This window comes from Quercus lobata, chromosome 6 (genome assembly GCF_001633185.2).
Source record: "Quercus lobata isolate SW786 chromosome 6, ValleyOak3.0 Primary Assembly, whole genome shotgun sequence".
Classification (NCBI taxonomy): Eukaryota; Viridiplantae; Streptophyta; class Magnoliopsida; order Fagales; family Fagaceae; genus Quercus; species Quercus lobata.
Genome location: NC_044909.1, coordinates 18,078,745 through 18,093,664, shown reverse-complemented (window position 1 = coordinate 18,093,664; position 14,920 = coordinate 18,078,745). Strand labels below are relative to the sequence as shown.

Below are 14,920 nucleotides of genomic sequence, written 5' to 3'. Positions count from 1 at the left end.
TGGAAGATTTGATTGCATAGTAGGGTCTTTGGGCATGATGTGCAAGTTATTTCCATGTAGAGGCATATGAGTGGGGAGCAGCAAATCCTATGTGGAGTTTGGAGTAATCTATCGTCGGGGGAGGGGAGGTCCTAGCCCGTCGGTCTTCCAAACCGATGGGTCAAGAGGATGCATGACATCCCTCGACGGATCCCTAATAACAAAGTCGATCAGCATGGTCACGATCCGATGGGTTAAGAGGATGCATGATGGATCCCTAATGATAGAGTCGATTGGCATGCTCATGTTCCGATGGGTCAGGAGGATGCGTGACATCCCTTGACAGATCCCTGATAACGGAGTTGATTGGCATAAGAACAATCTGATGGGTCAGATGGATGCGTGACGGATCCCTGATGATGAAGTCGATTGGCATGGTCACGATTCAATGGGTCAAGAGGATCCATGATGGATCCATGATGACGAAGAAATATTTTAGATCAAAATGCTTTATATATGATTGCAAGCGTGTATTCTGGGAGATGTGAGAGTTATAGGATGTACTTTGAAGGTGATAGTCCCTATCAAACAGTTATGATTGTGTGTGAGTTAAAGTGATTTTCTCATATCTCAAATCGCCATAACATGTATATACTTATACAATCTTGCGATATTTTTCACACACAACATGCAATATTCTTTGCTACTCTTGATACATGTGTAGGTACAATGTGATTTGACCATCACAAGGTTTACATGTGTTAATGTATGCTCATTAAACTATCTTGACTTGTTTTTAAAATATAAAATTGGTTAAACTTGTTTAGTGTGTGTGTGTTTTTGGGATCTATGTGCTAATGTTTTTTTGGTTGAGAGATGATTTTGAGTGGTCAAAATACTGTTTGGATCATTGGTTGAGTTGCATGCGTGATTGCATTCATATATGTATTTTTCTCTTCTTGAAAAACTGTTTTTAAGCAATCTCGACACCTCCTCGACACCTGGCTTATCTATCGAGCTCTTCAGTTTTTTTTTTTTTTTTTTTTAAATTTTATTTTATTTTATTTTTTATTGCAATCTCGACACCTCCCGATAGCTAGGTGGATCAATCGAGAGTGTTCCTATCTCCTCGATAACTCCTCGATACCTCCTTGATCCATCGAGCTTGTTTTGCTGTGGACACTTGCTCGATAGTTGGATCTGTCGAAACTTTTTAAAACTCGACACCTCTTGACACCTACTATCTGTCAAGAATTACTGAACACCTATATATAGAGTCAGCGTGATTCAATCTTCATTCTCCTCGATCTCTCTTGATCTGTTCGTGTCTGTTTATCTCCCAAATCTCTCTCACTCACTCTTAACCTCTTCCTAAGGTGTTTTCGGCCTAGATCAAGTTATTCTTCACATGGTATGTGTCTAAATCACTCATTTTCATGCATTTCATGATTTCTAACCTAAATTTTTGGGACTTTTGAAAATTTTAGGGTTTATCAAAATCAAAGAGGTGTTTGTAAAATTTTTGGGATGGGTTTTGAAGATTTGATCTTAAAAACTTCATGCATTGCATCTTATGTGAATTATAACTATATTTTCATGCATTTAGATGTGTGTTTTATATATTATCTGATTGTGTGCTGGTAGGATTGGATTAGGCTGAGCCCATGATGCAATTATCTTTGCACATCACATGCTCATACATTTTCATGCATACGTCCTTTACATTCAATATATTTTTATATATTTGAACTTTTTTTTGGGACTTTTCTAAGTGTTTCTTTCTTCCCCTTCACTCTCTAGTTTAGTGTTGTCATGGCATCGAAACTTAAGTCTGCTCTGTCCCGGAACCCTTTTCATTCTGGGGCATCTTCTTCTTCTGATCCCACCCTTTCTTCTATTCGATTATGTGATGAGCAAGCCTGAAAGGACTTCTCAGAGAACTTTTCTAGACGAGGCATTCATTCAGAATGCCAAGTTATTTAGTCAGACTTCTTCGACACTAACCTACCCACTGTCATTCACAGTCGAGGTTGGGAGTTACTGTGTGACGTCTCGGTCACTTGTCCATCTATGCTGATCTAGGAGTTTTACTCCAACATGCATGAATTTGATTATTTAGTACCTCATTTCATTACTCGTGTTTGAGGTACACGCATTGTTGTCACACCGAAAATTGTCTTCGATATGCTCCGCGTCCCGAGGGTGGAGTTTCCTGACTACCCCGGTTGTGAGCATCTGAGGACTATGTCCAAAGACGAGATGATATCTGCTTTTTGTGAGCGTCCCACTGATTGGGGCTATCGTCAATTTACTCGATGTTCGACCTTTGCTAAAGGTCCTAGATTTATGAATATGGTTATGACTTTCTGCTACATCCTCTTTCTCATTATAACTCTATTATCGTGCCTTGTGTTCGATTTTTGCTTTCTTTGTTAGAGCATCTTACTATAGATTTTCTCTCACATTTCATTCTTTCCATCATAGATGTTTATAAGGATACGACATCCTGTGATAAGCTTATCTTTCCTTCCGTTATCACGAAGATCATACGCCATTTTTCTGTTCTCTTTCCTGCTTCTGACCACTTTCACATGATGTGTGTCATTGATGTCGCTACCGTTAAATGAAGTGAGGCGTAGTTTCGTTCGAGGCGGTCCGGTCTAGCAACTCCTCCCATTCCTTCTGCTCCATCCATATCGGATCTCTCCTTTTTTATGGGCCGTATGACACTCGATGACATCACGACGTAGTTTTAGCGCATGGATGCTAGCCTCAACACTCTCGGTGATGAGTTGTGTCAAACGAACACCTGTGTTTGACATATTCCTCGACGCCAGGTTGAGATGGGTGGTTACATTGTGCCTTCCACTCTTGTGGCCTCTGCGAATGAGAGTGATGGCTCAAGTAGTGCTAATGATGCTGATGATGACGATGTTACTGTTTTTGATGATGAGGATGATGAAGATGCTAGCTCATCTAGCAATGACGAGATGCCTTCTTGACACTCTTATCCTTTGTCACTTGTGACAAAAAAGGGAAGTAGTTTTGGTTATGAGAGTAGTCATACTTAGGGGAAGAGTTAGTATATGAGATTTTTGATAGGGGGAGCATGCACATTGAGGGATGTAGTAAGGCTTTGATGTATTTTTCTTTTCTTTTCTTTTTATTTGAGATACATCACATCTTGTATATTGGTCTTATGACCATTTTGATATACATTGTACTTATATTCCTTTTATATTAATGTATGTTTTTCTTTCACCTATCTTTACATGTTTTGTTTCTTTTCTTTCTTTATTCACATGATTCTTATAACTTGTATGCAATCTATTATTTCTGTTTCACACAAAGATGCCTTGATGAGTTTTGTTTAAAGTGTTTCAGAAATACAGGTTGTCAAAGTCTTCTTGCCATAAACTCTCTTCTTCCAAAGTTTTTCAAGAGTTTGTGTTAGGATAAATTTTATTGTACTCAACAAGTAAATATGAGTTGAGTGATTTATGACTTCTCTCATATCTCATTTGTTTGTTGTGGTTTTGTCACGGATTGCCAAATGGAGAGATTGTTAGGACATGTGTGATTCACTTGTTAGGAACATATGTCACTATTTTATGTAATTGGCTAATCTTTTGACAAAACACACTTTACTTGTAATTGGGTAGCTCTAGGATGTGTTTAATACTTTAAGAAACCTTGTTTCAAGTTCAAGTGTTAAAGCCATGCAAGTCTGTCCAAGATTCAAGTCTTTTCAAGTCTGAAAAGTGCCTGTCATTAAAGCTTGACAGCTAGCTATCTATGGAGCCTTGAAAAGTTGTTCCAGCCTGTGACTCGACAGTAGCTCGACAGATAAGCATCTGTTGAGGTTTATGAAAAACAGAGTTTTAGTTTTGTTTTGACTCTAATCCATGACTGTATGTTTGGGCTTTCTTTTCTCATAACCCTAGACATATAAAAGGATTATTTTAAGGGTCGTCAAAGGTGACACAAGTTGCACAAGTATTAAGCAAAGTTTGTTTAAGAAAATTGTGACTAGAGACAGAATTTACCCTAATTCATCTTTCTTGTGAAGAAGTTGTTATGTTTGTATACCGTAGGGTTTTGTTACCAAGGAGCTTCTTGATCTTCATCGTGTGATAAACTGAAGAACTTTGCAGCCAACAACCTTCTCTAGTTGGTGATTGAAGTCACGTACTGGGATCCACGCAATTGGTTAGTCACGTACTGAGAGTCGTGCATTACAAGGAAAGATTGTCACTACAGAACAAGTCCAATAGAGTATTGAGATAAGGGTTCAACTATAGGTTGGTATAAGGTACCGAGATTCATTTACTTGTAACCGCTTGATGTGATAATAGTGGATTATCGAGATTGGTAACCTTAAAATCACCTGGTGGGGTTTTTGCCGTGTAGGTTTTCCTCATTCGTAAACAAATCACCGTGTCAATTTATTTTTCACTGCATACTTTAGTTTATTGGTGATTTATTTGTACTACCATGCGTTTGCATGTTAATTTAATTAATTAATAAACTTGGCTAATTCATCATAAGGGGTCAATTCGTTTTTGGCCTCTCTCTCTCTCTCTCTCTCTCTATATATATATATATATATATGAGAAAAGAACAACTTAATTCAGTAGCTTGTGAAAAAGAAAAGAAAAGAAAATTTTCTTTCAACATTTCAATCTCATCCATATTTAAATTTAAAATATCTAAACTATTTTCAAGAGGTGCTCATAATTTTGGGGGCCAGAGTTTTGTTTTTCATTTTTTAATTTTATATAATTTATTCAATCAAAAAAATAAAATTTTAAAAAATTGTGGACCTAAGACTTCATCTAATTTCTTAAAGTCTTGTAATTCAAATGGTTGACACTTTGTTTCCAAAGGACATCCAAGATTCAAATCTCACACTCTCAACTATCGAATTATTTAAAAAAAAAAAAAGTTTTAAGGATGATTGAAGCCAATTGGTAGGTGCTAGGTTTGATGAGTGGGACTGTGGGGTGGACAGAAAAAGAGAGAGAGAATTTTAAATTGGAGATCTACGTGCATACTAAAGATCCAATGATTAAGCGAATTTGCTGCATTTAGTTTACAGACAAGTTATTGGGACAAATCTTTAAGAGTGGATCTTGGAGTTACAAACTGAGAGTTTATGTGCAACAAATTAGAATAGTAGAGTATGTAGATTTCAGAGCTACATGTAGTCAAATTAGTAAATAGTACATGAGGTAACATTAGATATATAGTTAAAATATTTTTATAAACTTTTATTTAATTCTATTGGATTTGTTGTCTTGAGGATTGACAGTTAAATTACCCTAGATTTTTACTGTAAAACAATTTGTTTCATTGGTTTTTTTGGGTCATTATTTTGGTGTCTTTATGTGATTCATGCTTGTATGACATTATTCAATTCAGAATTAGTACAATTAATTGGTTAAGAATTTGTTAATCTTGTGACTACCGGACCTAAAACCCTAACACATGCTCTCTACAGGTTATGGAGAAAAAACAGCAATCATCTCATTCCGAAAACATCTATCAATTACCTATCATTATTGAAGATGTTTCTCGACAGATCTAGAGAGTAAAAAAATTCTACCAAACCAAAACAATGGGCTAGAAAGGGTTTTCAGACGGAATATTCTCAGGTACCGTTGCCACCTATTATAACCAAACAAACTATGAAATATGTGTCAACAACGTAAAGTCTTGCAGCCACGCAAACATAGAAACATTTTTCAATACCATCTGATCTATGCCTACCAACTCATCGTATACATCAACTCACTCTTCCAAGAACAAGCGTACCATACAGTGTTTTCCAGAGAGAGTGACTGCCACATACCCTTGCTAAAAATATTATGTGTTAGCAAAATAGGTATTTGCAGCCTTGCAAAGGATAAAAGGACATGCACATTAATTGCACATTGCACAACATAAATGATAGAACAAACCGACCATTCGCCGCGTGCCAAAAGCAAATTCACTTGTTTCCACTATAAATACCACGGTACCCCACCCAAATCCCACATCTTCACCATAACCGAGTTATAATACATTGTTGAGTTCCACTATGGCTTACTTCTATTTGCTCTCTCTTAGCATTTGCTTCCTCGTTCTCCATGGCTGCTTTGCTCAGATAGAGCAAGTCACACGGCGAACCCGTCTCCCTCACCAGCACCGGTTTCAGACCGTGTGCCGCCTTGACAACTTAAATGCCCAAGAACCCTCTGAGAGGATTGAGTCCGAGGCTGGTTTCACTGAATATTGGGATCAAAATGATGATCAGTTCCAGTGTGCCGGAGTAGCTCTACTCCGCCACACTATCAAACGTAGAGGCCTATTGTTGCCTTCATACTCCAATGCACCTCGCCTCTTCTATGTTGCCCAAGGCATGTATATATATATATATGTACTAGCAATCACAATGTAAAAAATCTCTCATACCTGGAAAAATATAACTGAAATTTGTTTTTTCTGTACCATTGTTATATATATATATATATATATACACACACACACTCGGTTAGTGATTTAGATCATGACAATTCATTTTTGTTATTGTGAATACAGGTAAGGGTATTCAGGGGGCTGTTATCCCAGGTTGTCCTAACACGTACCAATCGCCGTTGCAGTTTGGAAACCGTAGAACACAACAAAGAATCGAAGACAGCCACCAGAAGCTTCGACCTATCAGGGAGGGTGATATCCTTGCTGTGCCAGAAGGAGTGGCTCAATGGATTTATAATGACGGCGAAAACCAGCTTGTTTTGGTCGGATTCTACGACACCTTGAATGAGGAGAACCAGCTCGATCAGAACCCTAGGGTCCGTAACAAGCATTACTAAGTTGATCGCCCCATCATTTAATCAACACCAATATAAATTCTTTGAGATAAAAGGAAAACAATGAAAACTAAAATGGAGAAAGTCTATTTCACTATTAAGAATTTTTTTTTTTTTTTTAATCAAATTGAGAATATCACAATATTTAAATAAACACTAGAGTAATATTTAATATATACCATGAAAAATGGACTATTTTAAATGAAGAGAATACTAATACTGAAATAGATAGAAGTTGATATACTGAAATAATATGGAATTGAAATATCATATGTATGTTCTTTGCTTGAGGATTTTAGTTATTTTGTATTTGTATGAATTAATTTATGATTTTAGGACTTCTACCTTGCTGGGAACCCACAAGAACAAAGTGAGCAGAGGAGCCGGGGTCAAAGCCACAGGGGCGAGCAAGATAACAATGGCAACAATGTCTTTGGTGGCTTTGACAGGAGGTGTTTGGTTGAGTCTTTAAATATTAGAGAGGATTTGGTCGATAAAATACAATCCCGAAGAGAAGATCAGAGGGGCAATATCGTGAATGTACAGGATGATCTTCAGCTTATAGCCCCAGGAAGGGAAGATGATGAAGAACGAGAAGACAGACAACAAGAAGGAAGAAGAGAGAATGGCATTGAGGAAACCTTCTGTACACAAAGGCTCAAGCGTAACACTGATGACCCACAACTTGCTGACTTTTACAACCCACGTGCCGGTCGTGCCACCACCCTTAACAGCTATGTCTTCCCTGTCCTAGAGCGCCTCCAACTTACTGTTGTGAGAGGATTCCTTTACAAGGTAATTATTAGATTTAACAGAAAGAAAAAAACAATTTAATTACATCTTTCTTTCACCATTTATTTATTTCATTTATAAAATTGGTATTAAATAAATTGTTTTGGTAAAATTCAATAGTTACAATAAAAAATGGAGAATTTGAATCATCAATATTTCCATTAATATTACTAAAGAGTGTCACTTCAACCACAACCTTTTGATTGTATTAAATAATAATAATTATTATTTTGGTGATTCAATAGTTACAATAATATTTGATTTGCATGCATGTATTGTTCCATGAAAGCATATTAATTTATGGAAAATTTTGTGCAGAATGCACTTGTGGGACCATACTACAACTTGAACAGCAACAGCGTGATATATGGGCTTAGGGGCAATGCTAAGGTTCAGGTCGTGGGCGACAATGGAGACAATGTATATGATGGGGAACTTCGGGAGGGTCAGGCTTTGGTTGTGCCACAAAACTATGTTGTTCTTAAGAGGGCTGAGAATGAGGGATTCGAGTGGGTCTCAATCAAGACCAACGACAATGCCATCACTAGCCAACTTGCTGGACGCCTCTCGGTTATCCAGGCATTGCCAGTAGATGTGTTACAGAACGCATTCAACATTGATGAGAATGATGCTTTTCAGTTGAAGAATAATAGGAATGAGGCTGGTGTGTTTAGCCCATCAGAGTCTCAGTCACAAAGGAGGAGGGATTAAGCTTCCGATGTAACTGTAATCGAAGCAGAAGTAGTTGTTTGTGTTGCTAAGGAATAAAGTCCTTTTAAGGCTTAGAAAATAACAAGTATGGTGGTGCCCTACTATGTAGTAGTTGTCTGAGTTAATATAATCTTTTCGACCATGGAGTTTCTTCCACCAAGCTTACTCAATAAATGCTTGCATATCATTTCAATATCCGTTGATAAAAATGATATATTTAATCTAACACAGCTCTTTAACATACGAGATTGAGTTGACACAAATTATATATATATATATATATATATACATGTGGCGGGAAAAAATAAGTCAAACTTACTTTTTTCCTCACACAATTAATTTATAGAGGTGAGATGCTAATCAACCTTTGATACCCCTATTTAAATGTGTTTGATTAACTAAAACTGAAAGGGTCAACACTAAGCATAAGAGTATAAGATGAAAGTTGGTCAAAAATAGCCTCGAGAGACTTATATTATGTTCCTCAGGTTTGATCCAAGGTGTTGGTTACACTTATTCTTGGCTTACAATTACACTCTTATGTTCTTCTTTCTTCCCTAATCTTTCATCCCCTTTTTACAGAGATCTTTCCGCCTTATATAGCCTCCTAGGTTTTATCTTAGCCTTCCACTTAGAGGGTTTAGGTTTGTTTCCATTGATACTTGTCCCATCAAGACTTCACTGGAAGGTTTCTACACTAGGTTGTGAGCTATGATGACATTGTTCAGAGGTCATCTCCTCATTAATACAGCCAGCTAAATGGGTTCAGAGCATTGAATGCAGAGGTGATGAGTGTTTTATCTGCACTCTTCCCTTCTTTGCTTGCCAACGAATCTTCCTCCTCTTCCTCAGTTTATGCCTGATGGTCTTCAGAACTGGTCCTTGGATTTTTTGAGGACATAAGAGTATCCTCGGGTATTATAGTTTCACTAGGCTTGTGATGTGCTATTTATATTTTTCCTAACGAGGCATTGTCAATGCCTTTCGAGGTCTATTTTTCTGATATTGGACCTCTCTCTTTTGACTCTGTCCTCGGATTCTCATCCTCCCATAATAGCTCCCCAAAACCTCACTTCCCGTTCTTTCTAGGGAAGGGTGGTTTTAGTAATTACAAAGAGGCATTTGGCAAGTTCCAAATGTGTTCCCATGTAGGGTGTCTTTTCAACTGATTTGAGACACGCTCCTAACACTTTGGAATCTACGACGCAGCAATAAATGCAAAGGACGACTCCCTATTCCCCACATTCTACGGTGAGATTGTGATCCTATGGTCCCCGTAATTCACTTTAAAGGAGGGGGAAAATTGCCGCCTCTTTCTTGGCCCTTATAAAAGGAGGGGATGGGATGACTTTTCCCCATTTTTACCTTTAGCAGAGAAAAAATCAGTCCCCTTCCAAATAACTCATTCGAGGAGCCCTTTCTCTTTTGTTTCTTTGTAAGTGTCTCATGATTCTTCTTTTTATTAGAATCAAGATCTCTTTTCTTTCTTATTTTTCTTAAAAATGGGTAGGTTCTTTAGCTTAGATGACACCCCCAAGCACAAGGAAGAGTTTAGAAAAAGGGTATAGGATTCCTAGTGATGTCACCATAAAACATTGCCACTTAGGAGAGTGGCATGAGAAAAGGCCTTCCGAGGTTGTAGTAATTCCAATGGTAGTGTTTATAGAGGGAGGAATGAGAATTCCTATGGGTAGGGTAACTAGGGATTTTTTGTATCTTTTCAGACTCTGTCCCACTCAGTGTGCCCCTAACATGTTTAGGATATTAGATAGTGAGATGCGATAGACGAGAAAATAGGTGTAAACCTCACACATCATGATGTAAATTGGGTATATAGTTACCAGAATAATAAGAAGGCGGGGTATTACCTAAAAACTAGGGTCCTCGCCATTAGGCTAATTTTCTGCCTCCCCAAGACCAATAAGAGCATGGACAAGGACTTTCTTATCGTTTCAGGAGAGTGGCATGATGGACTGCACTGCCTGACCAAGGATGGTAAACCAGGCGTGGTGGCTTAGGAATACCCTAAAGATTTTAAACTTTCAGTTGCTAGAAGAGGATTTTTCCCCCCTCTTTTTCTTTATTCCTTTCCTTACTCTTGTCTCTATTATCTTTTCTTCAGATAAAAAGGCCATCGCTAAGAGACGAAGTTTGGTGAACTTCGACGAACTCAAACAAATCCTGAGATCCGAGATATTTCTCCATCGTGACGGCCAATTTTGTGCTAGGAGAGGATTTTTTCCCCCTCTTTTTCTTTGTTCCTTTCCTTACCCTTGTCTCTATTATCTTTTCTTCAGATAAAAAGGCCATCACAAAGAGACAAAGTTTGGTGAACTTCGACGAACTCAACCAAATCCTGAGATTTGAGATATTTCTCCATCGCGATGGCCAATTCTGAGCTACGCATGACATCCTCGGCTTCAAGCCCATCTCCACATGTTTCCAAATCAAGAAGCACCTAATCAAGGCTAAAGACCCTCGTCTCATTAGGGTTGATGTGGCCATTTAAGGATTCATCCAAAAAGCAACTCTTGCCGTTTGATGAGGCTGAGGTTCAATCTGAAGAGGCTAAGGAAGAAGGTTTTGAAAGCTTGGTCCGTGAGGAAGACTTTGAAGTTTTCTACCGTCCCAACGTGACCGAGGACACAGAGACAACATCCACTCTAGTTGCTATCACTATTAGTACTGACTAGAGAGACACTGAAGTTCCAGAAAGGATGGTGACCGAGAAAAGACTACCAGACCTGTTATCCCTGTTGGAGTCTCACGCTGGTGATGCCACTCCTAAGGTCCCTGTGGTGCCAAGGCCTCCAACTCCTACTCCTCCTCAGACCAATCCAGCTGACAAGAAGAGCAAATGAGATAAGAAGGTAGGGAAGGGCATTGCTAAGAAGGGTGAGATCCAAAAAGAGACCCCTCCAGAGAAAACTAGGGATCCTAAGGCCACTCGGTCACAACAAAGGAAGGGTGGAGAAGTCGCTGAGACTGCTCTCGAACACCATCCTTGGGTTCTACACTGGAACCTTCCTCTGGTCTTGGATGCCTTAGATTCCTCCATCTGAGATTTTGACAACAGGAGGGCAGATTACGTTACCAATTCTGTGGAGCAAGCACTCCTGCTACCTCGGGACATGGTTGAGCTCGGCAATTTAAAGAAGCATGACATGTTCCTATCTCTAAAGAGGGACTTGGCCCTAGTATGTACACATCCCATTTTTCTTACTCTAATATGTATAGGTATACCCTTTTGACATCTTCTTGGAGGCCTAACTACTAGCCCCTCCTTTTTTTCTTTTTTCTTTTTAAATAGACAACGTAGGCAGCCTATGTTGCCAAGGAGTGGGTGGGCCATACTCTTTATGAGAAGAAAGAGGAAGAGTCTAAACAATATGCTACTCAAAAGGCCCAGGCCCAAACTGACAAAAAATTGAAGGAGACTCTTTTCAAGCTGACCGAGTGTGATAAAGCTCAGAAAAGTGCAGAGGCCTCCATAGAGAGTTCTGAAAGGCAGGCTCGAGAGCAACTTCATCATGTAAAGGAGGCTGAAGATCAACTTGCCCTCGCCTGAGTAAAAATTAGGGAGTTGACCAAGAAGTTGGGGCAGAAAGCTGAGGACATTGCTAAAGTTGAGTAAACGGCTTACAACTTAGGGCAAAAAGAGAATGAGGCACACTTCAAGTCTCAGATCACAACCGTGTGTTGGGGCTTCTACCTCAGGACTTGGATTGAGGCCCTGAACGCTGCCGGAGTGGATCAAGCCTTGGAACTGAGGGACCCAAAGAAGGTATTCTACCCCCTAGCTATCAAAGTCAAGGTTGCTACCCCTGCCAAGGGCAGCACTGCCCCTTCAATCCCATTGGCTTCTACTGAGTCTTCTGATCCAACCCCAAATGACAAGGCTCCTACAGTTCCCCCAACTTTTTCCGAGAAGGAGGGTCCAGCTCTGAAAAAGATGGGTTCCAGCCACACCCCTCCACTGAAGGGCAAGATTCCCAAGAGGCTGAGAAGGATAAGGAGCCAAAAGAATAAGGGAAAGAGCTGCCAAAGTAAGGACTAGACTTTAGATTTTGAAATAGGCAGCTTACTGTACCCTTCTCTTATGAAAGGGATTTGTCCATTTATGGCTCTTCTGTCGTTATATTGTTTGTTCTTTGCTTCTCTTTCTTTTGTACTTTTCATATATCAATGAAGATCTTCATTTTGTCATTGAGTATATGTGTTTTTCCTTTCAACAACTCTAGCTTCTTCTTTTTTTTTTTTTAATGATTTGATTTGCACTTCCTTGCTTCTAAGTTCATACTAATAACTTTCTCATGCCATTTCTCTGCACCTCCACTTGATGGCCCACCGAACCTAATAAGAAAAAAGGTCCTACTTACACTTAGATTTTTTTTGAAAATGTTAACTTACTCGAGGTGTGAGATCCGAGGTCTTATTTTATTCTCAGAGAAATTAGGCAATTTACCCAAGGTAGGTGATCCGAGGAATCAAACTTGGCCGAGGTTCTGTTTAACCCTTAGAGTGATTATGCATTAATTTACCCAAGACAGGTGATCCGAGGAATTGAACTTGGCCGAAGTTCTGTTTAACCCTTAGAGAGATTAGACATTAATTTACCAAAGGCAGGTGATCTGAGGATCTGAGGAATCAAACCTGGCCGAGATTTTGTTTAACCCATAGAGAGATTAGGCATTAATTTACCCAAGGCAAGTGATTTGAGGAATTGAACCTGGCCGAGGTTCTATTTAACCCTTAGAGCATTTGCTTTGAATCCACAACTATGATTTTGATCAACACAAGGAGTAGGAGAAAAGTTCTATAAATACATCAAAGTAATATATATGAATATGACCATACATGAACCCTCACATTAGTAGAAATACTTTCGTAAATTATTTACACTATGGATGTGAGATTGAGATTTCCTCTAAGTCTTCTAGATGATAAGCCCCCACTCCAGTTACTGAGGTCACTCAATAAGGTCCTTCCCAATTGAGTTCGAGTTTTCCCCAGGCAAGATTCTTCATATTGCCAACTACACTACTTAAGACGAGGTCCCCTAGTACAAATGTTCTTACTTTTACACCTTTCTCATACCCCTACCTTAATTTTTGCTGATATTGTGCCAACCTGACAGTGGTGACTTCCCTTTACTCTTCGGCCAAATCCATACTGTTGGAAAGAATTTTCTTATTTTTGCTATTGTCAAACTGATCAGTTCTCATTGTTGGAAAACCCGTTTCCAAGGGGATGACTGCCTCGAACCCATACATCATGAAGAAAGGGGTTTCTCCTGTGGATCTTCTCGACATCATGTGATATGCCCATAACACATGGGGTAGCTCGTCCACCCATTTACCCTTAGCTTCTTCCAACCTCTTCTTCAATCCATCCACGATAATTTTATTCGTAGTCTCTGCTTAGCCGTTGCCCTGAGGGTATGCTGGGGTGGAATATCTATTCTTTATGCCCAAATCATAACAATATCTCCAAAATGTCTTGCTATCGAATTGAAGCTCGTTACCTGATATGAGAGTGTTCAAGATCCTGAATCTCGTAACGATGTTTCGCCAAACAAACCTCTTCACATCTTGATCTCAGATGTTGGTAAGAGGCTCGACTTCTACACATTTGGTGAAGTAGTCAGTTGCGACAAGAAGGTACTTTCGATTTCCTATAGCATTGGGGAACGGACCAACGACATCCAATCCCCATTGCACAAAGGGTCATGGGCTAGTCAGGGGATTGAGCACTCCGCCTGGTTATGGATGTTCAGGGCATACCTTTGGCATTGATCACACTTTTTAACAAACTCTTGGGAGGATTTCTGCATGCTCGGCCATTAGTAACCTTGTGTTAGAGTTTTGTGTGACAAGGACCTACACCCTATATGACTACCACAAACTCCCTCATGAAGCTCTTCCAGCAATGTTTCAACTGCCTCAGGGTGGACACATAGCAAATACGGTCCTAAATATGAGCGTTTATACAATTTCTGCTCTTTTGAAAGCCAGTACCTTGGCGCTTTTTTGTGAGTTTTCTTTGCCTCAATTCTATCTTTGGGCAAAGTTCCATCCTTGAGAAATAAGACTATTGGGTTCATCCAACTAGGGCCTAATCATGTAAAGTTCACCCCTATCGGCATTTGTTTGTCATAGGCAGGAGTTACAAGGTTTTCTACCAATATGATCCTTGGAAGTCTATGAGAGACCGCACCCCCGGCCCGTTTTTGGTGTTTAGTGTTGGGCCAAACCCACGTGAATAGGTGGAGTCGTGTTATTGCCACTCAAAATGAAAGTTCGACTGATTATATTTTCCCTTTTAAATAAAGGGTTTTACAATGGGGTCGCCACTTATTTAATTATTGGAATAAATAAGAAAACCAAAATTGAAAAATTCCTCATTTTATTGATTTGCAAATGAATTTACATTGATCATTAGAAATTACTTGGCTTTGGTCCTAGATACAATCTAAGATAAAGTACATGGCTTTGTTTCCTAGTTACAATCTAGAAATTGAAAATTACATGGATAAATATTGATCTATCAACCCTTCATCTAAGTTTGGAGACTATGTTACAAGATGA

General features: G+C 39.1%; 1 protein-coding gene across 1 annotated transcript in view; it reads left to right on the top strand.

Annotated features, from left to right (window-relative positions):
• Positions 1–6,058: 6,058 nt before the first annotated feature.
• The window catches only part of LOC115993817 (legumin B-like), a 29,789-nt gene continuing 20,927 nt past the window's right edge, over positions 6,059–14,920 (top strand). Inside the window, exons 1-6 of the mRNA XM_031117796.1 lie at positions 6,059–6,377; positions 6,559–6,812; positions 7,167–7,625; positions 7,941–8,453; positions 9,207–9,211; positions 14,605–14,606. Of these exons, the coding sequence (XP_030973656.1) occupies positions 6,059–6,377; positions 6,559–6,812; positions 7,167–7,625; positions 7,941–8,333 (1,425 nt within the window). The 3' untranslated portion in view covers positions 8,334–8,453; positions 9,207–9,211; positions 14,605–14,606. The remainder of the gene's footprint in view (positions 6,378–6,558; positions 6,813–7,166; positions 7,626–7,940; positions 8,454–9,206; positions 9,212–14,604; positions 14,607–14,920) is intronic.